The following is a 26,785-nucleotide window of genomic DNA, read 5'->3' as shown; positions in this document are numbered from 1 at the left end:
GGAAGAGAATCAGTTTGGAGGAGGTGAGGAGGGAGGGCGTTCCGGGACCGCGGGAGGAGGTGGGCCAGGGGTCGACGGCGGGATGGGCGAGACCGAGGGGCGGTGAGGAGGAGGGCGGCGGAGGAGTGGAGGGTGCGGGGTGGACGGTAGAAAGAGAGAAGGGAGGAGAGGTAGGAAGGGGCAAGGTGATGGAGAGCCTTGAAGCCTAGAGTGAGGCGTTTTCGTTTGGAGCGGAGGTCGATAGGCAACCACTGGAGGTGTTTAAGAAGGGGAGTGACAGGCCCAGATCGTTTCTGCAGGAAGATGAGCCGGGCAGCGGAGTGAAGAATAGACCAGAGTGGGGCGAGAGAGGAGGAAGGGAGATCAGAGAGAAGGCTGACACAGTAGTCTAGCCGGGATATAACAAGAAGCGGCATGGCCTAGTGGATAGAGCACGGTCCTGGGAGTCAGAAGGTCAAGGGTTTTAATTCCGGCTCCACCATTCGTCTTCTGGGTGACCTTGGGAAAGTTGCTTTACTTTTCTCCACCTGTTACCTCATCTGTAAAATGGAGATTGAGACTGTGAGCCACACATGGGACAGGGACTAAGTTCACCCCCATTTGCTTGCATCCACCCCAGCACTTAGTACAGTGTCTGGCACATAGTAAGTGCTTAACAAATACCATAGTTACTATTAGTACAGGTAACTGTACCCTAGAGGCACCTCCCTACACACACACACACAAACACACACACAGGAAGACTCACAATTATGATAAACTTCATCACCAAATAAGCTTGGGGCCACAAGCTAGTAAGAAGTCTAAAGAAAGCTGAGACAATATATCAGTCTGCATCAGAGAAGTCACACACTACCAATAATTCATAGGAACAACACAGAGCTATAACCCGAGACAGAATTCTGTTACCTAGGCAGCATTCTGACTGACGGTAGACAAGGGAGTAGAATGTGTTCCCTCTGAGGGACAGGGTTGGTGTCTAATTCCCAGTGTTTAGTACATTACTCTGCACACCGTAACTACTTAATAAATATTACCACTAGTAATTAGAAACCCAAATCAAGAAGGCCAGGACATCCTTAGGGACACTGACAAACTGAGTTGGTTGACAAGTGAGGAATCAGTCTCTGGCCCAACGTAAAGGTCTGTGGAACTATAATGAGAAGCCTCATGGCATAGTGGATAGAGCACGAGCCTGGGAGTCGAAAGGTCATGGGTTCTAATCCCCACTTGTCTGCTGTGTGACTTTCACTTCTCTGGACCTCAGTTGCCTTAGTTGTAAAAGGGGGCTTGAGACTGTGAGCTCCACATAGGATAGGGACTGTGTCCAACCCTATCTGCTTGTATCTACCCCAGCGCTTAGTACAGTGTCTGGTATATAGTAAGAACTTAAATACAATTATTATTAATGCTGTCTAATCTGTTCTAACTTAAAAGTGTTCTAGTTTCATGTTTCACTCAAGGTTGACCATCTGTAAATCATGTTTCTATGCAGTTAGGATTTTAAAGTCAATATTTGTTTATTTACCGGCTAATTTTCAGTATGTAGATTATCTAGTTCTTCAGTCTTGCGTGATGAAACAGATAAATAGTACATATAAATCTACCTCTGAGGGTCACATCTGGAGAGTTTGCAGTACTCTACCAGTCTCGACTACAGGAGGGAGAGTCAAGCAGAGGCCTATCCATTCCATTCCCAGCATGGGCAGTGGCTAGCGAGTGGAAGGCCACCTGCTACAGGTCAAAACTCACCTGTGGTGGGCAACAGCGTCATGGAAGAGAGTTGAGGGCACAGACTCAGGTTTACTGCACGGAAGAAGGCAATGGTAAACCACTGCCATATTTTTACCAAGAAGACTTCACGGAGATGCTACCAGAACGATTGCAGATGGAGGTGGGGCGTTCTGGGAGAGATGTGTCCATGGCATCTCTATGGGTCAGACATGACTCGATGGCATAAGACAACAACAATCTGTTCTAAGAGTGTGAGACTTGAGCCCAATGCAAACATCTCAGACTCCTTAGTTCTATCAGGCCATGTCTGGGCTATATTCAGCATCAAAGAGCAAGCTGCATAACCTAGTGGAAAGAGCATGAACCTGGGACTCAGAGGACCTGGTTTTAATTCCAGATCCGCTTCTTATCTGTTATGTGACTTTGAGCAAGTCACTTAACTTCTCTGGGCCTCCATTACCACTTCTAAAATGGGGTTAAAATTGGGAGCCCCATATAGGACATTAGACCATCTCTAATCTGCTTATCTTGTATCTACTCCAGCACTTAGTACAGTGTCTGGCACATAATAAGTGCTTAATGTCACAAGCCCCCAGTTCATTCCAACCAGGACCAGGGGACCCTTGGTGACATATAGTAGAAGTCAAACTCATCTGTGATTACCAAGGTTACTGTGCAAAGTTTTTTACTTAGTTTTACTAAACATGCCAGGGATTGACAAACATACATTCCCTCACTCCACAAAGGGCCCAATACCAGTCTCTGGTCCAAGGAGCCCATTCTGCCAATGCTGCTTCTTTCTGCTTCCAAGTGCTGCTCTCCTGCTGCTTCTGCTCCAATGCTTGCTTCTCTCTGCATCTCAGCTTGTCTCTGTACTGCTTCTCTACTTACCTCTATCAACCTCCAGGTGCCCCTTGGCCAGTAAAAGCAATTACCTTCTATCTGACTTAGTCATGGCAGCTGGGGCTCTACATGGCAGTCACTGACTGGTCCAGGACCATTATTGTGTAGAACAGGGAGAGAAAGTCCCGCTTCCCTCCATGCTTTACTCCTACAGGCCCGCAATCACCTGGCTCAAATAGAATGCCTCAGTGCCTTTGTAAAGTCTCTTCCCTGTTGTTATTCACGGGATCATAAACAGTTACTCAGCTTGTTGTGGGCTCACCACACTTAAATACCTTGAAAAAAAAGATAGGATCATAAACAGTAAAGTTCTAGAATAAAGTCATTCTCCTAATATAAAGTTACATTCATCTCAATATAGCCATGCCAGGTGAAGTACATGAAGTGAATGAGTAACAGCAGGATGACCCAAATTTTCAAAGAGGTAAAATTTAGGAAGCCAAAACCAAGAAGGGCAGAGAAAACATTTTACGGACACAGTGAAAGAAAGCCTTGGACAATGCTGTATGTCAGCTGAAAATTTTTCATTCATTCAATAGTATTTATTGAGCGCTTACTATGTGCAGAGCATTGTACTAAGTGCTTGGAATGTACAAATCGGTAACAGATAGAGACAGTCCCTGCCCTTTGATGGGCTTACAGTCTAATTTTTGAGTCAAGAGCCGAGGATAGAGGAGCACCAAACACTTCTATGAACTATCAAGTAAGAAATGGTTCTTTTCGAGTGAGAGCTTGGTAAACAATAAGAGATAAGGAAGGCAAAGAGAAAACCACACCCTGTGTTGTAAGCATTAAACACAATTACCTAACCAGGTAAGCCTTTTCTGTGCACAATGCAGATAGGACAACATCACCATCTCTTAGGCTTCACATTCATTCATTCAATCGTATTTATTGAGCGCTTACTATGTGTAGAGCACTGTACTAAGCACTTGGAATGTACAATTCGGCAACAGATAGAGACAATCCCTGCCCAGCAACGGGCTCACAGTCTAAACGGGGGAGATAGACAACAAAACAAAACAGAACAAAACGGAACAAAACAAGTAGTCTGGTGTCAATATCATCAAGATAAATAGAATCATAGATATATAGACATAATTAACAAAATAAATAGAGTAATTTGCGCTCATTGGTGAATTTCAATTTCAAGGATAACTATATAAGTTGATAAATTTTCAAAAACATCAAAAGGAGGAAGACAAGAGAGTCTGCAGAGCCACTTATTGATTGTGGGGTAATTGGTGCATTCAGGTTTAAAAACAGAGGGTTGAAAAAGAATGAGTTTGCTCTTCTTCTGTACAAGAGATTCGAAAGTCACATAACCAATTGTGTGTGTGTGTGTGTGTGTGTGTGTGTGTGTGAGCATTTATGTTATATGTTAAGCACTTACTAGGTGCCAGGTACTGAGAAATAGCATAGCTTAGTGGATAGAGCACAGGCCTGGGAGTCAGAAAGACCTGGTACTAATCCTAACTTTGCCACTTTGTCTGCTGTGTGACATTGGGTAAGTCACTTCACTTCTCTATGCCTCAGTTACCTCATCTGTAAAATGGGGATGAAGAATGTGAGCCCCATGTGGGACAGGGACTGTCCAACCTGATTTGATTGTACCTACCCCAATGCTTAAAACAGTGCTTGACACAGAGTAAGTGCTTAACAAATAAAATCATTATTATTACTAAGCACTTGAGTAGATACAAGTTATCAGGCTGGGCAAAATCCTTCTCCCACATGGGGCTCACAGTCTTATTCCCCATTTACAGATGAAGTAATTGAGGTACAGAGATGTGAAATGACTTGTTCAAGGTCACACAGCAGACACAGAGCAGATCTGGGACTGGAACTTCTGACTCCAGGCCTGTGTTCTATCCACTATGTCGTGCTGTTTTTTATACTAGTCAATCTGAAGGAAGTGGATTAAATTGCAGTGAGCATTGAAGATTGTGTCCTAAAGATTGGAATTATAAAGATTCTTTAAATTCTAAAGATTGGAGAAGCAGTATGGCTTAGTGGAAAGAGCACGGGCTTGGCAGGCAGAAGTCGTGGGTTCTAATCCTGGCTTTGCCACTTATCACTTATCTGCCACTTGCCCTACCAAGAGCTCACCTCCTCCAGGAGGCCTTCCCAGACTGAGCCCTCCCTTTCCCTCTGCTCCTCCTCCCCTCCTCCTCCCCCCTTCTCCCTCCCTCTGCTCGTCCCCCTTCCCCTCCCCTCTGTACTTGTGCATATTTGTATACATTATTTTTGACTCTGTTTTGTTAACAATGTGTATATATCTATGATTCTATTTATCTTAATGATATTGATGCCAGACTACTTGTTTTGTTTTGCTTTGTTGTCTGTCTTCCCCATTTAGACTGTGAGCCCATTGTTGGGCAAGGATTGTCTCTATCTGTTGCCGAATTGTACATTCCAAGCACTAAGTACAGTGCTCTGCACATAGTAAGCACTCAGTAAATATGATTGAATGAATGAATCAGCTGTGTGATTTTGGGCAAGTCACTTAACTTCTCTGTGCCTCAGTTACCTCATCTGTAAAATGGGGATTAAGACTGTGAACCCCACATGAGACAATCTGATCACCTTGTACCTCCCCCAAAGCTTTTAACAGTGCTTGGTACATAGTAAGCGCTTAACAAATACCACCATTAGTATTATTATTATTCCTATCTGGCACCCAATAAGCGCTTAATACTTACTCAAATGAATGAATAAACTGCTTCTACCATTTGGATAAAGCATTTCAGAGACAATCTTGTGTAATAGTAGTGGTGATGTTTTTGAGTCTTACTGTGTGCCACAAACTGTACTAAGCACTTAGGGAAAACTACAAGCCCAAAACACATTCCCTACAAACAAAGAAACAGCCAAAGAGAACCAAGGATTTGTGCATCTTTCATTCATTCATTCAATCATATTTACTGAGGGCTTATTGTGTGCACAGCACTACACTAAGCCCTTGGGAGAGTGCAATACAACAATAAATAGACTCATTCCCTGCCCACAAGGAGCTTACAGTGTAGAGAGGGAGACAGACAGATATACATTACAGATATGTACATAAGTGGAGGGGTGTGATGAATAAAGGGAGCAAGTCAGGGTGATGCAGAAAGGAATGGGAGAAAAGGAAAGGAGGGCTTAGTCAGGAAGTCCTCTTGGAGGAGATGTGCTTTCAATAGGCTTTGAAGCCGTGGGGGAGAGTCATTGTCAGATACGAAGAGGGCATCCCGGGCCCGCAATAGGATGTGGGCGAGAGGTAAGTGGCAAGATAGATATGATCAAGGTAGAGTGAGAAGGTTAGCATTTCAGGAGCAAAGTGTGCAGGCTGGGTTATAGTAGGAGAGTAGCGAGGTGAGGTAAGAGGGGGCAAGGGGATTTGACTGCTTTACAGCCATTGGTGAGGAGTTTTTGTCTGATACAGAAGTGGATGGGCAACCATGGGGTTCCTTGAGGAAAACATGTCCTAAGAATTTCCGTAGAAAAATGGTCCAAGCAGCATAGTGAAGTATGGTCAAGAATGAGGAGATTCAGGAGGCTGGGAGGTCAGCAAGGAGGCTGATACAGTAATCAAGGCAGGAAAGGATAAATGCTTGATTTAAAGTGTTAGCAGTTTGGATAGAGAGGAAAAGGCGATTTTGATGGTGTTGTGAGGGTGGAACCGACAGGATTTAGTGTTATGGCAGAATACACCAAGCAGGTTCACAATTTAGAAAACCACAATATATTGGGGAAAAGACAGTGAGTGTGTTTTGCGTTAGGAAAACAATTCCTCACTGATGTCCTTGAGTTCTTTACTTGTTGAGTCGAATCTAATTTTGAAAAGGGCTTTGATAGGTTTAAAAAGACTTTCGAATAATCATGGAGTTGGGGGATCATTATTATGTCTTGGGTAGAAAACTAACTTAAGATAATCATTCTGTGGTATGTATTGAGCACTTACTGTTTGCAGATCACTGTACTATACTTGGGAGAGTACAATGCTATGTAGTTGGTAGACACGTTCCCTGACCACAATGAGTTTACAGTTTAGATTTAAAAAAAAAGGTTGGGGCTGAATCTTCACTGTATATGAAGAAATGTAAATAGTAAGATTCCTCAGGCATCAGTGTTAGGACTCGTTTCATTTTTTCCCCCAAAACAAACACTAGTACTTGTAAGTTTGACTGTGTGCCCTTGTCTCCAGGCTTTTTGGGGGGAAAAATTAAATAATTAGGGGAGTAGCCACAATTTATTTGGGATTAATAATGTTGGTTTTACCCAAAGTGGACCCACCCATACTTCTTTCCCTGAGACCCAAAGCTGGGTGAATTCTCTGGAAGGCTAGAAAATGTACCTTTAAATGGCTCAGCTACAAATGAAAGTGTGGCTTGCATTATAGGCCACTGAGGACAGAATGCCACAGGACACGGAAATGAGAATGACCAGCAAAATGGCTTCATCTTTCCCAGATGGTCTATAGTGTTCATCCCCACTGTGTGCTATGAGCAGTGACCATGGGTTAGGATGAGGGGGCAAGGTGAAAGCTATGAGTTTGCAGGTAGCACTCCATCTGCCATCAATTAATAGTATCTATTGTGCCATGCTCTGTATTAAGCACTTGAGTGAGTACAAAAGAGTTAAGAGAAGCAGCGTTGATCAGTGGAAAGAGCACGGGCTTGGGAGTTAGAGGTCAGGGGTTCTAATCCCGGCTCTGCCACTTGTCAGCTGTGTGACCTTAGGCAAGTCACAACTTCTCTGTGCTTCAGTTCCCTCATCTGTAAAATGGGGATGAAGACTGTGAGCCCTACGTGGGACAACCTGATTATCCTGTTTCTACCCCAGCGCTTAGAACGGTGCTTGGCACATAGTAAGCGCTTAACAAATACCAACAACAAAAAAAAAAGAGTCATGATCCTTATCCTGGAGGAACTTGGTCTGTAAACTTTCATTTTCCTAGCTGCCAACTCAGGACCGAGATACTGAGCCACACACTGTATTCATTTCTACTATTTTTCTACTAAGCACTCATTTACTCAGTGATCCATCTTCTAATTCTTATGTTACATCTGCGCGAGCCCCCGGTTCGTACCAACCAGGACCTCCTTGGACATGCCTCGGTGACATGTAGTACAGTCAAACCACACCTCTGAACACCAAGGTTATGGTGGAAAGCTTTTTACTTAGTTTTACTGGTTTGCAAGGGAGTAACACATATACACACTCACTGCACTCCACTAAAGGTCCGGTACCAGTCTGTGGTCAAAAGAGCCAGTTCTGCCAATGCTTCTTTCTGCTTCCAAGTGCTGCTGCCTTCTGCGGTTCTTCTCTGCACGCCCTTAGCTTGCCTCCAGGTGCCCCCTCGCCATTCCAAGCAATCCCCTTTTATCTGCCTTAGGGGTCACCGCTGGGGCTCTACATGGGTCGTGGATTGGTCCAGACCCATTATCAGGTAGAAGAGGGAGACAGAGCCAGGAGATCTCCCTTCCTGAGAAGCCGGCTATCGGGCTCCAATGACCCCGCGTCTGGGCTCCTGCATCCCCGCCCGAGAACACCGAGGCCTGCCCCTGCCAGGTGACCCTTGAGAGTTTATCTCCCTGCTGACCATCCAACTCCCCTGGACAGGGAGCCCTCCCATGATCACTAGAATCACCCCTCGAAGCGACCTCTAGTCCGTTCAGGTCTCCAATCAGGGCCACGGGACGTTGTGTTCCCCTGCTTCCCCCCCACCAAAAGCGACCTTCTTTGGGGAGCCTCCTCTCTCTCCTTCCCTGTGTTCGGACAGGATGTGACTGATTCCCTCCGCCCCGCTCCCGGGTAACAGTGCCCTTATTCTCAATGTGTTACTTTTAGCAACTACCTGTATTCGCACCTACTCAGCCAGCCCATGTTATTCCGTTATTTATTCCTCTCCTCAGGCATTTCCTCTCCCAAGTCCCCCATAACAGTTTCATCCTTCTTCAGAACTGCCATCCACAGGACTCCCTCCTCCACCGCCTCAGAGACGATTCAGTCAAAAGGCCCTGGACTCTCCTTGCCATTAGCCTTTTGGATAATAATAATAATAATGATGGTATTTGTTAAGCACTTTCTATGTGCCAAGCACTGTTCTATGCGCTAAGATAGCTACAAGGTAACCAGGTTGTCCCATGTGGACTCATAATCTTAATCCCCATTTTACAGATGAGGTAACTGAGGCCCAGAGAAGTGAAGTGACTTACCCAAAGTCATGCAGCTGGTAAGTGGTGGAGCCAGGATTAGAACCCAAAACTTCCTGTTCTCTCTCCCTCCCTCCAGGCTCGTATCTCCTCCTGCCTTCAGGCCATCTCCACCTGGATGTCTGCCCACCTCCTAAAACTTATCTTCCCTCCCAAACCCTGTCCTTTCCCTGACTTCCCCATCACTGTGGATAGCACAACCACCCTTCCCGTCTCACAAGCCCGCAACCTTGGTGTCATCCTTTACTCTGCTCTCTCATTCATTCCATACTTCCAAACTGTCACCAAAACCCACCATTCTTATCTTCACGATATCGCCAAGATCCTCCCTTTCCTCTCCATCCAAACTGCTACCTTGCTGGTACAAGCTCTCATAATATCCTGACTGGGTTATTGTGTCAGCTTCCTCTCGGATCTCCCATCCTCTTCTCTCTCCCCGCTCCAGTCTATTCTTCATTCCACTGCCCGGATCATCTTCCTATAGAAACGCTCTGGGCATATCACTTCCCTCCTCAAAAACCTCCAATGGTTGCCTATCAACCTCCGCACGAAACAAAAACTCCTCACTCTGGGCTTCAAGGCTCTCCATCTCCTTGCCCCCTCCTACTTCACCTCCCCTCTCTCCTTCTACAGCTCACCCCGCACGCTCCGCTCCTCTGCCGCTCACCTCATCACGGTCCCTCGTTCGTGCCTGTTCCCCCGTCGACCCCTGGCCCACTTCCTACCGCTGACCTGGAATGCCCTCCCTCCTCACCTCCGCCAAACTAACTCTCTTCCCCTCTTCAAAGCCCTACTGAGAGCTCACCTCCTGCAGGAGGCCTTCCCAGACTGAGCCCTCCCTTTCCCTCTGCTCCTCCTCCCCTCCCCATTCCCTCTTCTCCCTCCCTATGCTCTTGTCCCTTCCTCTCCCCATAGCATTTGTTCATTTTTGTATGTATTTACTCTATTTATTTTAATTCATTCATTCAATAGTATTTGAGTGCTTACTATGTGCAGAGCACTGTACTAAGCGCTTGGAATGTAGAATTCGGCAACAGATAGAGACAATCCCTGCCCAATGACGGGCTCACAGTCTGATGTGTATATATCTATGATTCTATTTATCTTGATGATGTTGACGCCAGACTAATTGTTTTGTTTTGTTCTGTTTTGTTTTGTTGCCTGTCTCCCCCGTTTAGACTGTGAGCATGGTATTGGACAGGGTTTGTCTCTCTCCGTTGCCGAATTGTACATTCCAAGCGCTTAGTACAGTGCTCTGTACATAGTAAGCACTCAATAAATACGATTGAATGAATGAATGAACCTATGACTTGCAAGCCCGTGCTCTTTCCATTAAGCCCCGCTACTGATTTGATGGACCCATGGGCAATTCAACCTTCTACTCTGGGGACCACCCACTTATTTTATTGTTGTTATTGCATGTTAATTGTTAACTGCTCTCAGTGCTGTCATTTACCTCGCTGTCTTCATCATGACCTTTCAATTCCCCTGCTCCCATCTGTCCTTCCCAGTCCTCACCTTCCCTTCCCCTCTCCCACACAGCTCTTTCCTTCACTTTGCTCCACCCCCACCCCTCCTCCCTAGAATCCCACTTTATCAGCACCAACCCTTATCCCCCTCCCCTTGCTCAGCTCCCCGCCAAACCCCTCCCTTCCAACCCCTTCCCTCCCCTCCTCATGCCTCAGTCCCATCCCAGTTCTCCTGTCTCATCACCACCCCTCACTCCCCTCTCCCCACCCAGACCCCTGCCAACCAAACCCTCCCACCCCCGCTCCCATCCCCCTTTCTCCCCTCCCCTTTTCTCCCCTCTCTACACAACTGCTGCCAAGCGTGGCCTATGGAACACCCACTCCATTATACGTGAGTTCCCTTTCATCCTTGACCTGTTCCTTTCCACTCTCTCATCCTCCTCGCCCTCACAGAGATCTGGTTCATCCTGGTTGACATGGTCTCCTCTGCTGCTGCTCTTTCCAGCAGAGGCCTCTTCTTCTCCCACTCCTCCAGACTCGCCAGGAAAAGAGGAGGCGTCGGCTTCCTTCTCACACCCCAATGCCGCTTTTGCACTATCCCTCTCCCCTCTCCCCTTTCCTTCCCTTCCTTTGAAGCCCATATTATCCACTTCTTCCATCCCCTCCAGATTCTTGTAGCCGTCATCTACTGCCTCCCTGGTTCCACCTCCAACTTCTTTAACCATTTTGACCCCTTTCTCACCTTCCTTCTCTGTTTTTCCATGCCCACTCTGATCCTCAGAGACTTCAACATCCACATGGATGTACCTGGTGACTACTCTGCCACCCGCCTTCTATCACTCCTTGACTTCGCCAGCCTCCTGCTCCACCCTACCTCGCCCACTCACCAATTTGGTCACACCCTCCATCTCATCATCTCTTACCACTGCACTATCTCCACCTTCACCAACTCTGAAATCCCTCTCTCTGATCATAACCTTCTCACCTGCCTCCTCTCTCCACTCCTCCCCCACTGTAAATCTGTATTACTCCCCCACAGAGACCTTCCCTGTCTCGACCCCATACATCTCTCTCAGCGCATCACATCCCACCTTGCCTCCCTATCCACTTTTGATGACCAGAGTACTGCTCTCAATTCCACCTTCTCTACTCAACTCAACTCACTCGCTTCCCTATCCCTTCGTCACTCTTGCACCACTAACCCACAGCCCTGGATCACTGCCACTGTCTGCCTCCTTCGCTCTTAGTTTCAAGCTGCTGAACGCTGCTGGCAAAAGTCTAAACTCCAAGCCTACCTTGTTCACTTGAACTTTATCCTTCCCTGCCTTAACTCTGCCCTCTCCTCTGCCAGGCAAAATTATTTTTCTTCCCTTATTGACATCCATGACCATCAGCCCTGACAGCTGTTCTGGATATTTAACTCCCTCTTCAGGCCCCCGTTCCTCCTCCTCCTCCATCCCTCATCCCCAACGATCTAGCCATCTACAGCCATCCTCCACCTGTGCTTCGGATCCCATTCCTGCTCATCTTATAAAAACTCTCACCCCTTCCCTCCTCCCATCCTTAGCTCCGTCATCAACGGCTCACTCTCTCCAACAGCTTCTTGCCCCTGCCTTCAAACGTACCCACGTCTCCCTCATCCTAAAAAAAAATCTCCACCCCACTGCCCCTTCCAGGTATCACCCTCTCTCCCTCCTACCCTTCCTTTCCAAACTCCTAGAGCGAGTCATCTGCACTCGCTGCCTTGAATTCCTCAACTCCAACTCTCTCCTGGACTTCCTCCAGTCTGGCTTCTGTCCCCTCCACTCCACCGAAACTGCCCTCTCAAAGGTCACCAGTGACCTCCTTCTTGCCAAATTCAATGACTCTGACTCTATCCTAATCCTCCTCGACCTCTCAGCTGCCTTTGACATGTCGACCATCCCCTTCTCCTCAACACGATATCCAACCTTGGCTACACAGACTCTGTCCTCTCCTGTTTCTCCTCTTATCTCTCTGGCCATTTATTCTCGGTCTCCTTCACGGGCTCCTCCTCCCCCTCTCATCCCCTAACTGTAGGGGCTCTCCTTCTGTTCTCCATCTATACTCACTCCCTTGGTGAACTTATTCACTCTCACATCTTCAACTATCATCTCTATGCAGATGACACCCAAAGCTACATCTCCTCCCCTATTCTCTCTCCCTCCCTCCAGGCTTGTATCTCCTCCTGCCTCCAGGACATCTCCACCTGAATGTCTGCCCGCCACCTAAAACTCAACATGTTTAAAACTGAGCTCCTTATCTTCCCTCCCAAACCCTGTCCTCTTCCTGACTTCCCTGTCACTGTGGATGGCACGAATATCCTTCCCGTCTCACAGACCCTCAACCTTGGTGTCATCCTTGACTCAGCTCTCTCATTCACCCCACACATCCAATCCATCACCAAGACCTGCCAGTCTCACCTTCACAATATCGCCAAGATCCGCCCTTTCCTCTCCATCCAAACTGCTACCGTGCTGATATAAGCTCTCATAATATCCTGACTTGATTATTGTATTAGCCTCCTCTCGTCTCTCCTGTCTCTCCCCACTCCAGTCTATTCTTCATTCCGCTGCCCAGATCATCTTCCTTCAGAAATGCTCTGGGCATGTCATTCCCCTTTCAAAAACCTCCAGTGGTGGTTGCCTATCAACCTCCACAAGAAACAAAAACTCCTCACTCTTGGCTTCAGAGCTCTCCATCCCCTTGCCCCCTCCTACCTCACCTCCCTTCTCTCCTTCTACAGCCCACCCCGTATACTCCGCTTCTCTGCTGCTCACCTCCTCACAGTCCCTCGATCTCACCTGTCCCGCCATCGACCCCTGGCCCACATTCATTCAACAGTATTTATTGAGCACTTACTATGTGCAGAGCACTGTACTAAGTGCTTGGAATGAACAAATCGGTAACAGATACAGACAGTCCCTACCCTATGATGGGCTTACAGTCTAATCGGGGGAGACGGACAGACAAGAACAGTGACAGTAAATAGACTCAAGGGGATGAACATCTCATTAAGACAATGGCAAATAAATAGAATCAGGGTGAAGTACATCTCATTAACAAAATAAATAGGGTGATGAAGATATATACAGTTGAGCGGATGAATACAGTGCTGAGGGGGTGGGACGGGAGAGAGGGAGGAGCAGTGGGAAACGGGGGAGAAGAGGGTTTAGCTGCAGAGAGGTGAAGGGAAAAAGGGGGAAGCTCAGTCTGGGAGGGCCTCTTGGAGGAGGTGAGCTTTAAGTAGGGATTTGAAGAGGGGAAGAGAATTAGTTTGGCAGAGGTGAGGAGGGAGGGCATTCCAGGACCGCGGGAGGAGGTGGCCCATTCATTCATTCATTCAATAGTATTTATTGAGCGCTTACTATGTGCAGAGCACTGTACTAAGCGCTTGGAATGTACAAATCGGTAACAGAGACAGTCCTTGCCCTTTGACGGGCTTACAGGCCCAGGGGTCGACGGCAGGATAGGTGAGAACGGGGGACGGTGAGGAGGTGGGCAGCAGAGGAGCAGAGCGTGCGGGGTGGGCGGTGGAAAGAGAGAAGGGAGGAGAGGAAGGAGGGGGCAAGGTGATGGAGAGCCTTGAAGCCTAGAGTGAGGAGTTTTTGTTTGGAGCAGAGATTGATAGGCAACCACTGGAGGTGTTTAAGAAGGGGAGTGACATGCTCAGAGCGTTTCTGCAGGAAGATCAGCCGGGCAGCGGAGTGAAGAATAGACAGGAGCAGGGAGAGAGAGGGCTCTGGCCTGGAATGTCCTCCCTCCTCCCATCTGCCAAACTAGCTCCCTTTCCCACCTCAAAGCCCTACTGAGAGCTCATCTCCTCCAGGATGCCTTCCCAGACTGAGCCCCCGCTTTTCCTCTACTCCTCCTCCCCTCCCCCTTGCCCCGACTCCCTCCCTATCTCTACCCCTTTCCCTGCACCACAGACCTTGTGTATATTTGTACATATTTACTACTCTATTTTATTAATGATGTGTATATACCAATAATTCTATTTATCTATTTTGATGCTATTGACGCCTGTCTACTTGTTGCGTTTTGTTGTCTGTCTCCCCCTTCTAGACTGTGAGCCTATTTTTGGGTAGGGACTGACTCTATCTGTTGCCAAATTGTACTTTCCAAGTGCTTTGTAAAGTGCTCTGCATAAGCACTCAATAAATATGACTGAATGAAAGAATGAATAATAATGCTAACTGCGGTACTTATTACGTGTTTACTATGTGCCAAGTCTTGTTCTAAGTGCTGGGTTAGACACATGTTAATGAGGTTGGACATGATCCCTGTCCCATATGGGACTCACAGTCTAAATAGGAGAGAGTAGGATTGAATCCCCAATTTACAGATAGGTAACTGAGGCACAGAAAAGTTAAATGACTTGTCCAAGCTCTCATAGAAGATGCGTGGCAGAGCGTGATTAGAACCCAGGTCCTTTGACTCTCAGACCTATGCTCTTTCCTCTAGGCCATCTCTACATCTACATCTCCGCCCCTGTCCTCTCCCCCTCCCTTCAGGCTCGCATCTCCTCCCGCCTCCGGGACGTCTCCACCTGGATGTCGGCCCGCCACCTAAAACTCAACGTGAGCGAGACTGAGCTCCTCATCTTCCCTCCCAAATCCGGTCCTTCCCAGACTTCCCTATCCCCGTGGATGGCACGACCATCCTTCCCGTCTCTCGGGCCCGCGATCTCGGTGTCGTCCTTGACTCGTCTCTCTCGTTCACCCCACGCATCCTATCCGTTACCGAGACCTGCCGGTCTCACCTTTACAAAATCGCCAAGATCCGCCCTTTCCTCTCCACCCAAACGGCTCTCGTCATATCCCGGCTAGACTACTGTGTCAGCCTTCTCTCTGATCTCCCTTCCTCCTCTCTCGCCCCGGAGCACGGGCTTTGGAGTCAGAGGTCATGAATTCGAATCCCAGCTCTGCCACTTGTCAGCTGTGTGACTGTGGGTAAGTCACTTCACTTCTCTCTGCCTCAGTTACCTCATCTGTAAAATGGGGATTAAGACTGAGCTTCACGTGGGACAACCTGATTCCCCTGTGTCTACCCCAGCGCTTAGAACAGTGCTCGGCACATAGTAAGCGCTTAACAAATACCAACATTATTCTTCACTCCGCCGCCCGGCTCATCTTCCTGCAGAAACGCTCTGGGCCTGTCACTCCCCTTCTTAAAAACCTCCAGTGGTTGCCTATCGACCTCCGCTCGAAACAGAAACTCCTCACTCTAGGCTTCATGGCTCTCCATCACCTCGCCCCTCCCTACCTCTCCTCCTCCTCTTTCTACCGCCCACCCCGCACGCTCCGTTCCTCTGCCGCCCACCTCCTCACCGTCCCTCGGTCTCGCCCATCCCACCGTCGACCCCCGGGCCACGTCCTCCCGCGGTCCCGGAACGCCCTCCCTCCTCACCTCCGCCAAACTGATTCTCTTCCCCTCTTCGAAACCCTACTTAAAACTCACCTCCTCCAAGAGGCCTTCCCAGACTGAGCTCCTCTTCTCCCTCTACTCCCTCTGCCACCCCCCCTTCACCTCTCCGCAGCTAAACCCTCTTTTTCCCCTTTTCCCTCTGCTCCTCCACCTCTCCCTTCCCCTCCCCACAGCACTGTACTCGTCCGCTCGACTGTCTATATCTTCATCACCCTAATTATTTTGTTAATGAGATGGACATCGCCTCGATTCTATTTAGTTGCCATTGTTTTTACGAGCTGTCCTTCCCCTCGACTCTATCGCCATCGTTCTCGTCTGCCCGTCTCCCCCGATTAGACCGTAAACCCGTCGAAGGGCAGGGACCGTCTCTATCTGTTGCCGATTTGTCCATTCCAAGTGCTTAGTACAGTGCTCTGCACATAGTAAGCGCTCAATAAATGCTATTGAATGAATGAATAGGCCAAGCTGCTTCTAGTTACGCTCTTTCTTATCTCCTAATTATCTTAACCCTAATAGACAGATTTACTTCAGTCAGTAGATGGATTAGCAAGACAGTTCAGTGAGTGAATCCCAGAGGATTCACCTTTCTAGCAGGCATCATGACCAGGAGGAAAGCTGTAAACTGACTACAGTGTCTGAGAGATTACACACGTCATTCAGACAGAAATTTACATTTTTTGAGCTCTCTTAAATTCAGAGTTCAGTCCTAGGAGGTTAGGAGAAGAGGGAGGCAGTGGAGAAGCAGCATGGCTCAGTGAAAAGAGCATGGGCTTGGGAGTCAGAGGTCATGGGTTCGACTGCCGGCTCTGCCACTTGGCAGCTGTGTGACTGTGGGCAAGTCACTTCACTTCTCTGGGCCTCAGTTCCCTCATCTGTCAGATGGGGATGAAGACTGGGAGCCCCACGTGGGACAACCTGATTGCCTTGGGTCTAGCCCAGCGCTTGGAACAGTGCTTAGCACATAGTAAGCACTTAATAAATACTAACATTATTATTATGGCCTAATGGAAAGAGCATGACACTGGAACACTTAGTCTAGTCTGAGCTCTCCCACTGGCTGCTATGCAACCATGGGTAAATCAGTGCTTAGAGCACTGGTTGGCACATAGTGAGAACTTAACAGATACCGTCATTATTATTATTATTACTACTTAACCTTTCTGGACTTTGGTTTCCTAATCTGTAAAATGGGGATGAGACAGATTGTGTGTCCCCTGTGGAACAGAAATGGTGTCCGATCAGATAATCTCAAACACAGTGTTAATCGTAAATGTACTCGAAAAGAGAATGGAACTAAAAAAGGAGTGAGGATTCGAACCCAAGGTGGTGCCGCAAGCAAGGAAAAGTAACACCCAAAGACAGTGCTGGATAGATCAGAAAAGGGAGGAATATGACCGAGTGCCCGTTCACCTCCGGAGAGGTACAACTGACACGGCGGCCCCTCTATCCAGTTTGTCTGTGCCTTTATTTACAAGATACGGGAGAACTAGCCAATCACAGAAGAACTCGGACAAGTGTGTTTTCTTCAGTGACAAAAGAGACTCTTCAAGCAGGCCTTAAATATTTTGGGTAAGAAGCAATCTCCTGTCCCCTGGAATTTGGAATTTGTGGATGTGGTATACATAAATAAAATAAATGGTGGTATTTGTTAAGCGCTTACTATGTGCAAAGCACTGTTCTAAGCGCTGGGGGATACAAGGTGAGCAGGTTGTCCCACATGGGGCTCACAGTTTTAATCCCCATTGTACAGATGAGGTAACGGAGGCACAGAGAAGTTAAGTGACTTGCCTAAAGTCACACAGCTGGCAAGTGGCAGAGCCGGGATTCGAACCCATGAACTCCGACTCCCAAGCCCGGGCTCTTTCCACTGTACCACGCTGCTTCTCTCCCACCTGAAATGGGGAACTTCCTGAGACAAAAAACAGAGTCATTTAGATCAAGAGCTGCTATGCTCAGAATGCTGTTCCAAAACAGTAAATATTAAATAAATACCATTATTTGCATTTTATTCAAGATTAGATCGAGTCCCTTCCATCATGCAATTTACAATTTTTTGATAGTATGTGTTAACTGTTTACTATGTGACAGGCACCGTGGTAAGCTCTGGGGTAGATACAAGGTATCAGTTTGGACACAATCCATGTCCCACATGGAGCTCACAGCCTAAATCCCCATTTTAGAGATGAGGTTACTGAGGCACAGAGAAGTGAAGTGACTTGACCAGGTTCCCACAGCGGACAAATGGCGAAGCTGGGATTAGAACCCAGATCCTTCTGACTCCCAGACCCAGGCTCTATCTACTCGGCCATGCCATTTCTCTTGCTCTTGAGGAGTGAGGGAGACAGTAGATATCGATCAATTGTATTTATTGACTGCTTACTGTGTGCCGAGAACTGTATTAAGTGCTTGGGAGAGTTCAATATATCAGAGCTGTTAGAGACATTCCCTGCCCAAAACGAGTTTACAGTCTGCAGGATAACTGGAATGCGTTTCGTTGGTCAGAAAAATCGTGGAAAAAAAAATCCAGCCCTAGGAAGCAAGTATTCATAAAATGACTAGTTTTCTTTGGAAATATTTTTCATGGGAGAAAGACAGAACCTTTTCCATCAGACCTTGATAGAGGAATTAGGAGAAAAACATTGCCAGTCGTTGAACTAATCATTGACTCAGTGTTTGCATGGCCACTGGCTGTACATTTCAAGGTAACCAGGTAGAAAACCAAGGGACCAGTGCAGGTCAGCATTCAGATAATAAATATAAAAAAGCTCAACACACTCCCTAGAGCTTCCTCTGCTCGCCTGGTATCATTGCTAGACACACACTAACAGACACTTTTCTTCTGTTTTCTTCCATCCAGGATGAGCTGGCGGTTTGCTTCTCTGCTGCTCTGCATCCTGGCTTCCGGATGCCGGGCCACAACTTCCTCCCACGGGCTGCTGCCTCAGTTTCTCTCCCCTGGCTGCAATCACTCCCAGGTTTCGTCAGTGGCAGAATTCGCTCTCCATCAAATTAACGCTGACCAAAACGAGGGCTATATATTACGCCTAAACCAAGTCGCCAACGTCCATGAACATCGCCAGGCAAGTAATGTTTCTCTCTTACCAGGGTATGGTGTATCTGGGGAGAGGATTTTTCTGGTAGGAAAATTTGCCTGGAGCAAATTGAACCTCTCACTGAAGTCCTGTGCTTGTGAGAAGAGTGTGATGGAAGTCCTCATTCCCTCTTTCCCCGTGAGGCGATTGATCTCCCCCGCCCCGGGCAACGAGTAACTGTGTTACCTCACCGTAGCCGCCACCTACACCCGCGACCCACCCCAGACATCCCCAGGGCTCCCGCAGCAGCCTCACAGACATTTGGACATGAGCCCTGGGACTCTCCTTGCCGCTTGCTTTTTGACTTTGAATTTTGATCAGGTCGACCCATAGTCAAGTCAACCCCTGACCCTGGTCATCACCCGCTTACTGATACTATTTTATTGTATCATGCTACTATATTACTGCTATCGCATGTTATCATCAATTGTTGTCAGTGCTGCCACCTACCTCTCTGGCCTCACCATGTCCTTCCACCCCCCCTCCTCCCCTCTGCCCCTCCCAGTCCTCTCCTTCCCCTTCCCCTCTCTCTCCCAGCTCTTTCCCGCTCTCTCCTCTGCCTCCTCCCCATCTCCTCTCCCCCGGCCTAGAACCCCACTTTACCAGCGCTACCCCTCTTCCCCCTCCCCCTACTCTTCCCCCCACCTAACCCCCTCTTCACCCCCTCCCCCCTTCTCTCTTCCCCACCCACGCCCCATCCCAGTCCTCTTGTCCCACCGCCACCCCTCCTCCCCCTCTCCCCGTCCAGGGCCCCGCCACCTCCTTCCCATCCAAACCCTCCCCTCCCCCCGCTCTCCCCCCCCCCATCCTCCTTGCACCCACAGCTACTTTCAAGTGTGGCCTCTGGAACCCCCGCTCCATTACAGGTAAACTACCTTTCGTCCATGACCTTTTCCTTTCCCGCTCTCTCCTCCTCCTCGCCCTTACGGAGAGCTGGCTCACTCCCGATGACACGGTCTCCGCCGCCGCTCTCTCCAGCGGAGGCCTCTCCCTCTCCCATTCCCCCAGACTCACCAGAAAAGGAGGAGGCGTCGGCTTCCTCCTCTCACCCCGTTGCCGCTTCCGCACTATTCCCTCCTCCCCCTTCCCTCTCCTTCCCCTCCTTCGAAGCCCATATCATTCGCCTCTACCATCCCCTCCAGATACTCGTCGCCGTCATCTACCGCCCTCCCGGTCCCACCACCCACTTCTTCAACCACCTAGACCCCTTTCTTACCTTCCTTCTCTCCTTCTCTCTGCCCACTCTGATCCTCGGAGACTTCACCGTTCACGTGGATGTAACCGGTGACTCCTCTGCCGCCCGCCTGCTATCGCTCCTCGACTCTGCCGACCTCCTGCTCCGCCATACCTCTCCCACTCACCGACTCGGTCACACCCTCGATCTCGTCATCTACCGCTGCACTATCTCCTCCCTCACCGACTCTGAAAACCCTCTCTCCGACCATAACCTTCTCACCTGCCTCCTCTCTCACACTCTCTCCCCCTGCAAATCTGTACTACTCCCACACAGAGACCTCTGCTCTCTCGATCCCATCCATCTCTCCGAAAACATCTCTCCCCACCTTGCCCCCCGTCCTCTCTTCCCACTCTCGATGATCAGGTCATCGCTCTCAACTCCACCCTCTCTACTCATCTCGACTCTCTCGCCCCCCCTCCCTCCACCGCTCTCGCTCCACTAACGCACAGCCCTGGGTCACCGCCTGTGTCCGCCTCCTACGCTCCTATGCTCGAGCTGCTGAGCACTGCTGCCTTAGGTCCAAGCACCAAGCCAAGCTTTTCCATTGCAAATTTATCCTTTCCTGTCTTAACGCTGCCCTCTCCTCCGCCAGGCAAAACCTTTTCTCTTCCCTCACTGACACCCATGCCCGTCACCCCCGCCAATTGTTCCGGACCTTTAACTCTCTCCTCAGGCCCCCTGTTCCTCCCCATCCCCCATCCCTTACCCCCAACGATCTGGCCACCTACTTCATCACGAAAATTAACACAATCAGGTCTGAGCTCCCCAAACTCATCCCCCCCCCCTGCCTCTCCCCCCCGACCCAAACCTCTCCTCTACTTTCCCATCCTTCCCTGCAGTATCCTCAGAGGAGATCTCCTCCCTCCTCGCAAGTGCCACCCCCTCCACCTGCGCCTCAGACCCCATTCCCGCTCACCTTATAAAAAACATAGCCCCTTCCCTCCTCCCCTCCTTAACTTCTATCTTTAACCGCTCACTCTCCAATGGCTTCTTCCCCTCTGCCTTCAAACATGCCCACGTCTCCCCCATCCTAAAAAAACCCTCTCTCGATCCCACTTCCCCTTCCAGTTATCGCCCTATCTCCCTACTACCCTTCCTTTCCAAGATCCTAGAACGAGTCGTCCTCACTTGCTGCCTAGAATTCCTTATCTCCCATTCTCTCCTGGACCCCCTCCGATCTGGCTTCCGACCCCTCCACTCTACCAAGAAGCAGCGTGGGTCAGTGGAAAGGGCCTGGGCTCTGGAGTCAGAGATCATGGGTTCGAATCCTGGCTCTGCCACTGGTCAGCTGTGTGACTTTGGATAAGTCACTTAACTTCTCTGTGCCTCAGTTACCTCATCTGTAAAATGGGGATTAAGACTGTGAGCCCCACGTGGGACAACCTGATTCCCTTGTGTCTACCCCAGCGCTTAGAACAGTGCTCTGCACGTAGTAAGCGCTTAACAAATACCAACATTATTATTATTATTACCGAGACTGCTCTCTCTAAGGTCACCCGTGACCTCCTTCTTGCCAAATCCAATGTCTCCTACTCTATTCTAATCTTCCTTGACCTTTCAGCTGCCTTCAACACTGTCGACCATCCCCTTCTTCTCCACACCTTATCTCACCTTGGCTTCACGGCCTCCGTCCTCTCCCGGTTCTCCTCTTATCTCTCTGGCCATTCATTCTCCGTCTGCTTCGCAGACTCCTCCTCCCCCTCCCATCCTCTAACTGTTGGGGTTCCTCAAGGGTCAGTTCTTGGCCCTCTTCTGTTCTCCATCTGCACTTACTCCCTTGGTGAACTCATTCGCTCTCACGGCTTCAACTATCATCTCTATGCAGATGACACACAGATCTACATCTCTGCCCCTGTCCTCTCCCCCTCCCTTCAGGATCCGATCTCCTCCTGCCTCCAAGACGTCTCTACCTGGATGTCTGCCTGCCACCTAAAACTCAACATGGCCAAAACTGAGCTCCTCATCTTCCCTCCCAAGCCCTGTCCTCTTCCTGACTTCCCTATCACTGTGGATGGTACAACCATCCTTCCCGTCTCTCACGTCCACAACCTCGGTGTCATCTTTGACTCGGCTCTCTCGTTCACCCCACACATCCAATCTGTCACCAAAACCTGCCGGTCTCACCTTTATAATATCGCCAAGATCCGCCCTTTCCTCTCGACCCAAACTGCTACCTTACTGGTACAGGCTCTCGTAATTTCCCGACTGGATTATTGCGTCAGCCTTCTCTCTGATCTCCCTTCCTCCTGTCTCTCTCTACTCCAGTCTATTCTTCATTCCGCTGCCCGGCACATCTTCCTGCAGAAATGCTCTGGGCATGTCACTCCCCTTCTTAAAAGCCTCCAATGGTTGCTTAAAAACCTCTGCAAGAAACAAAAACTTCTCACTCTAGGCTTCAAGGCTCTCCATCACCTTGCCCCCTCCCACCTCTCCTCCCTTCTCTCTTTCCACTGCCCATCCCGCACGCTCCGCTCCTCTGCCACCCACCTCCTCACCATCCCCCGTTCTCGCCTATCCCGCCGTCGACCCCTGGCCCACGTCCTCCCGCTGTCCTGGAACGCCCTCCCTCCTCACCGCTGCCAAACTAATTCTCTTCCCCTCTTCAAAACCCTACTTAGAGTTCACCTACTCCAAGAGGCCTTCCCACACTGAGCTCCCCCCTTTTTCCCTCTGCTCCCTCTGCACCCCCTCTACCCCCCCTTCACCTCCCCTCAGCTAAGCCCTCTTTTCCCCCCTTTCCCTCTGCTCCTCCCCTCTCTCCCTTCCCCTCCCCTAAGTACTATGCTCATTCGCTCAATTGTATATATTTTCATTACCCTATTTATTTTGTTAACGAGACGTACATCCTCTTGATTCTATTTATTGCTATTGTTTTGATGAGATGTTCATCCCCTTGATTCTATTTATTGCTATTGTTTTTGTCTGTCTCCCCCAATTAGACTGTAAGCCCGTCAGTGGGCAGGGACTGTCTCTATCTGTTGCCAATTTCTACATTCCAAGCGCTTAGTACAGTGTTCTGCACATAGTAAGCGCTCAATAAATACTATTGAATGAATGAATGAATGTGGGCAGAATTTGTTGATTCATTACATTCATTCACTCAGTCGTATGAAGCAGCGTGGCTCACCGGAAAGAGCACGGGCTTTGGAGTCAGAGGTCATGGGTTCGAACCCCGGCTCTGCCACTTGCCAGCTGGGTGACTTTGGGCAAGTCACTTAACTTCTTGGTGCCTCAGTTCCCTCATCTGTAAAATGGGGATGAAGACTGTGAGCCCCACGTGGGACAACCTGATTCCCCTGTGTCTACCCCAGCGCTTAGAACGGTGCTGGGCACATAGTAAGCGCTTAACAAATACCCTAACAAATATTATTATTATTACTGTATGGAGAGCACTGAAAACAAAGAGCTTGGGAAAATATAGTATAGCAACAGAAAGTGACAATCCCTGCCCACAATGAGCTCAATGAGCTAGAGTAGGGGAGCCAGACATTAATACAAATAAACAGACATCAACAGAAATAAATAAAATGACAGATATATACACAAGTGCTATGGGGCAGGGAGAGGGGGGAAGATCAAAGGGAGCAGGTCAGGGAGATGCGGAAGGGAGTGGGAGATGAGGAAAAGCGGGGCTTCGTCTGGGAAGGCCTCTTGGAGATGTGCCTTCAGTAAAGCATCGAAGCAGGGAGAGAGTAAGTGTCTGGGGGATTTGAGGAGGGAGGGCGTTCCAGGAATAACTTCTAGGGGTGCCTCATACCATATATCCCTGGCCAGGGCATCATGTAGCATTTTCTGGCTTTTTCGGTCCTGGCTTCCACCCACTGTCTCCCACTCCAACACTAGAGAGGTCCCAAAGTGACCTCGGAAAGCAGCTTTCAATCAGGAAGGATCCTAGACCAATCAGAAAGTGGGGGGGAGAAATCAATAATAATAATGATAGTAACAATTATAAGCGCGGTATTTGTTAAGTGCCTACTATGAGGGAACTGAAAACAGAAAAGTTATGTGACTTGCCCAAGGTCACACAGCAGGTTCATGACCGAACCGGTATTAGAACCCAGGACCTCTGACTCCTGCTTTTTCCATTACACCAGGCTGCTTCACAGTCCATCAGTCAGTGGTATTTGTTGAGCCCTCACTGTGTGCAGAGCACTGTACTAAGTACTTGGGAGAGTACAATGCAACAGAGTTGATAGACATGTTCCCTCTCCACAACGAGCTTACAGTCTAAGTGCTGAAGAATGGAAATTTCTTTTTAGAAGCATAATCTCTTTCAACTGATTAGACATACAGCATTTTGGTGGGGCAAATAATTGCCAGGCACTGTGAAAATTACCCCTGTCAGAATTGAGAACTGAACATACAACTTTCCATGAAAGCTTTATGACCTAAAGGGCAAATGTGAGCTTGTGCTGAAAGAATGCACTCATGCACATGTGCTGTCATGCACACACACCCTGCAATAATAGTATTTGTGGTATTTGTTTAATGCTTACTATGTGCCAGGCTGTGTACTAAGCGCTGGGGTGAATACAGGCAATTCAAGTTGGACTCAGTCCCTGATCCACATGTTGGTCAATGTCTTAAGAATAATAATAATAATAATGTTGGCATTTGTTAAGCGCTTACTATGTGCAGAGCACAGCTGGGGTAGACACAGGGTAATCAGGTTGTCCCATGTGAGGCTCACAGTTAATCCCCATTTTACAGATGAGGTAACTGAGGCACAGATAAGTGAAGTGAGTTGCCTAAGGTCACACAGCAGACAAGTAGCAGAACCAGAATTAGAAACCAGGTCCTTCTGACTCCCAGGCCCGTGATATATCCACTAGGCCACATGCATACAATAGATGTGGCTGACGCTTTTCTCAGGTCGGTTCTTCTTAAATCAAAGATGGGCCTGGGAAGTCGTCTACCTGAATAGGAACATATAAACTTAATCAGTTTTCCAAATCTGAAACCTCGATTTCCAACTAGGATCAAAGAAATAATGCTAGCTAAAGTGTTGAATCTTGAAGGAGTAACTTTTAAAGCCCAGCTGTGCCTGAGCCTGTACTAAACACTATACCTAGGAAGTTATAATAGACCTGCCTTCAGCGACGCTTGCTCTGATAAACTCTCCCCGTGGAATTACGGTTTTTATGCATTTCCTTTTGAAATTTGGAAAATATGGGTAATTTGAATAATCATTTTATTACTGGGAGTTAAGAGATTCATGAACACAATAGCACTTGACCTATCTCCTGAGGGGCAGAGGGGGAAGAACGCCTTTTAGGCTCTCCAGACTAATTTTATTTAGTGGCAAAAATATTGTTATGGGCTCTCTGAGACTAATTTATTTATACCTTTTGCTTTAGGAAGCCGTAGGCTCTGTCTACTATCTCACCATGGCAGTGTTAGAAACTCAATGTCATGTACTCAGCAGGAAACGATGGAGAATGTGTAAAACCAGGCCCCTCCATAAATCGGTGAGTATTTTATTCCCAGGGGGCACAAGGAGGGAAGGAAGAATGTTCTCTGACTCTTGAGAGAAGACTCGGTACTTTAATCTTAATCCTACCAAGGCATCCCTTAGTAGGTGCTCAGTGCTGTGAATAAAAGCATCTGAGGACTCTTTCCAATTTTCTACTTTAAGGAAAAAAAGGAAGAATGTGCAAAATGCATATAAATGCTGAGAAAATTTCCCAGCAGTGATGGTCTCTATTCCCTGATTAAAAGATTTCCAAAAAGCCACCAGTGATCTTGGTGGGCTTTTAAGATAGGCTACTGAACATTGTGGGGCATTTGTGATAGTCTTTAGACAATTTTTTTATGGTATCTAAGAGTTTAGCTATGTACCTGGCACCGTTTCAAGCACTGCAAAGATACAAGATAATCAGCTTGGACACAGTCCCTGTCTCACAGTTTTCATTATAATTCTACAGAGGAGATAACTGAAGCACAGAGAAGCTTGCTCAAGGTCCACAGCAGACAAGTGGCCGAGCTGGGAGTAGAACTCAGGTCCTCTGACTCCTGGCTTGTGTTCTTTCCACTGGGCCACACTGCTTCTCTAATCTGAAAAGCACTAGTAATCTGTGCCTTCAAATTCCACATTACTTGAAAATAACAGTCAATCGTGTTTATTGTGTATTATTATTATCATTATCTTCTCTGTGCAGAGCAGGCAACTAAGCACTTAGGAGAGAAGACAGTAGAGGTAGAGGCAACCATCTCTACCCTCAAGGGCTTATGTAGAGCTTTACAGTCTAAAGGGAGACATGAAATCACTTACAAATAGAAAGGAGAGATGGGAGACAAATATGTAGAAAAATTAAGACTTAAATTGTAGAGTAGGCAAATTGGTACGTACCGAAGTGCCAAAGGTCATTGTGAAGGTACAAGTGCTGAGTCGATTGATCAATCATCGGTATTTATTGAGCGCTTACTGGGTGCTGGGCACTGTATTAAGTGTTTGTGAGAGTACAGTACAACAGAGTTGACAGACACATTCCCTGCCCACAGTGAGTTTACAGTGTAAAGTGATGGGAGATCATTCATTCATTCATTCATTCAATTGTATTTATTAAAATAATAAATTGTGGTATTTGTTAAGCGCTTACTATGTGCAAAGCACTGTTCTAAGCACTGGGGGATACAAGGTGATCAGTTTGTCCCACATGGGGCTCACAGTTTTAATCCCCATTTGACAGATGAGGTAACTGAGGCACA

General features: G+C 48.1%; 1 protein-coding gene and 1 non-coding gene across 2 annotated transcripts in view; both read left to right on the top strand.

The window, feature by feature from the left end:
* The first annotated feature begins 1,604 nt into the window (after nucleotides 1–1,604).
* On the top strand, nucleotides 1,605–1,742 carry LOC114815863. Its single transcript, XR_003763669.1, has one exon. It is a non-coding gene; the product is annotated as a small nucleolar RNA SNORA7 (small nucleolar RNA).
* Nucleotides 1,743–18,500: 16,758 nt separating this feature from the next.
* Nucleotides 18,501–26,785, top strand: part of LOC114808101 (fetuin-B-like) — a 29,640-nt gene continuing 21,355 nt past the window's right edge. The window contains exons 1-2 of the mRNA XM_029055612.1: nucleotides 18,501–18,828; nucleotides 25,435–25,545. Coding sequence (XP_028911445.1) covers nucleotides 18,607–18,828; nucleotides 25,435–25,545 — 333 coding nt within the window. The 5' untranslated portion in view covers nucleotides 18,501–18,606. The remainder of the gene's footprint in view (nucleotides 18,829–25,434; nucleotides 25,546–26,785) is intronic.

This window comes from Ornithorhynchus anatinus, chromosome 1 (assembly GCF_004115215.2).
Source record: "Ornithorhynchus anatinus isolate Pmale09 chromosome 1, mOrnAna1.pri.v4, whole genome shotgun sequence".
Lineage (NCBI taxonomy): Eukaryota > Metazoa > Chordata > Mammalia > Monotremata > Ornithorhynchidae > Ornithorhynchus > Ornithorhynchus anatinus.
Note: the sequence above shows the minus strand (reverse complement) of the source record. Positions and strands in the feature narration are given on the sequence as shown.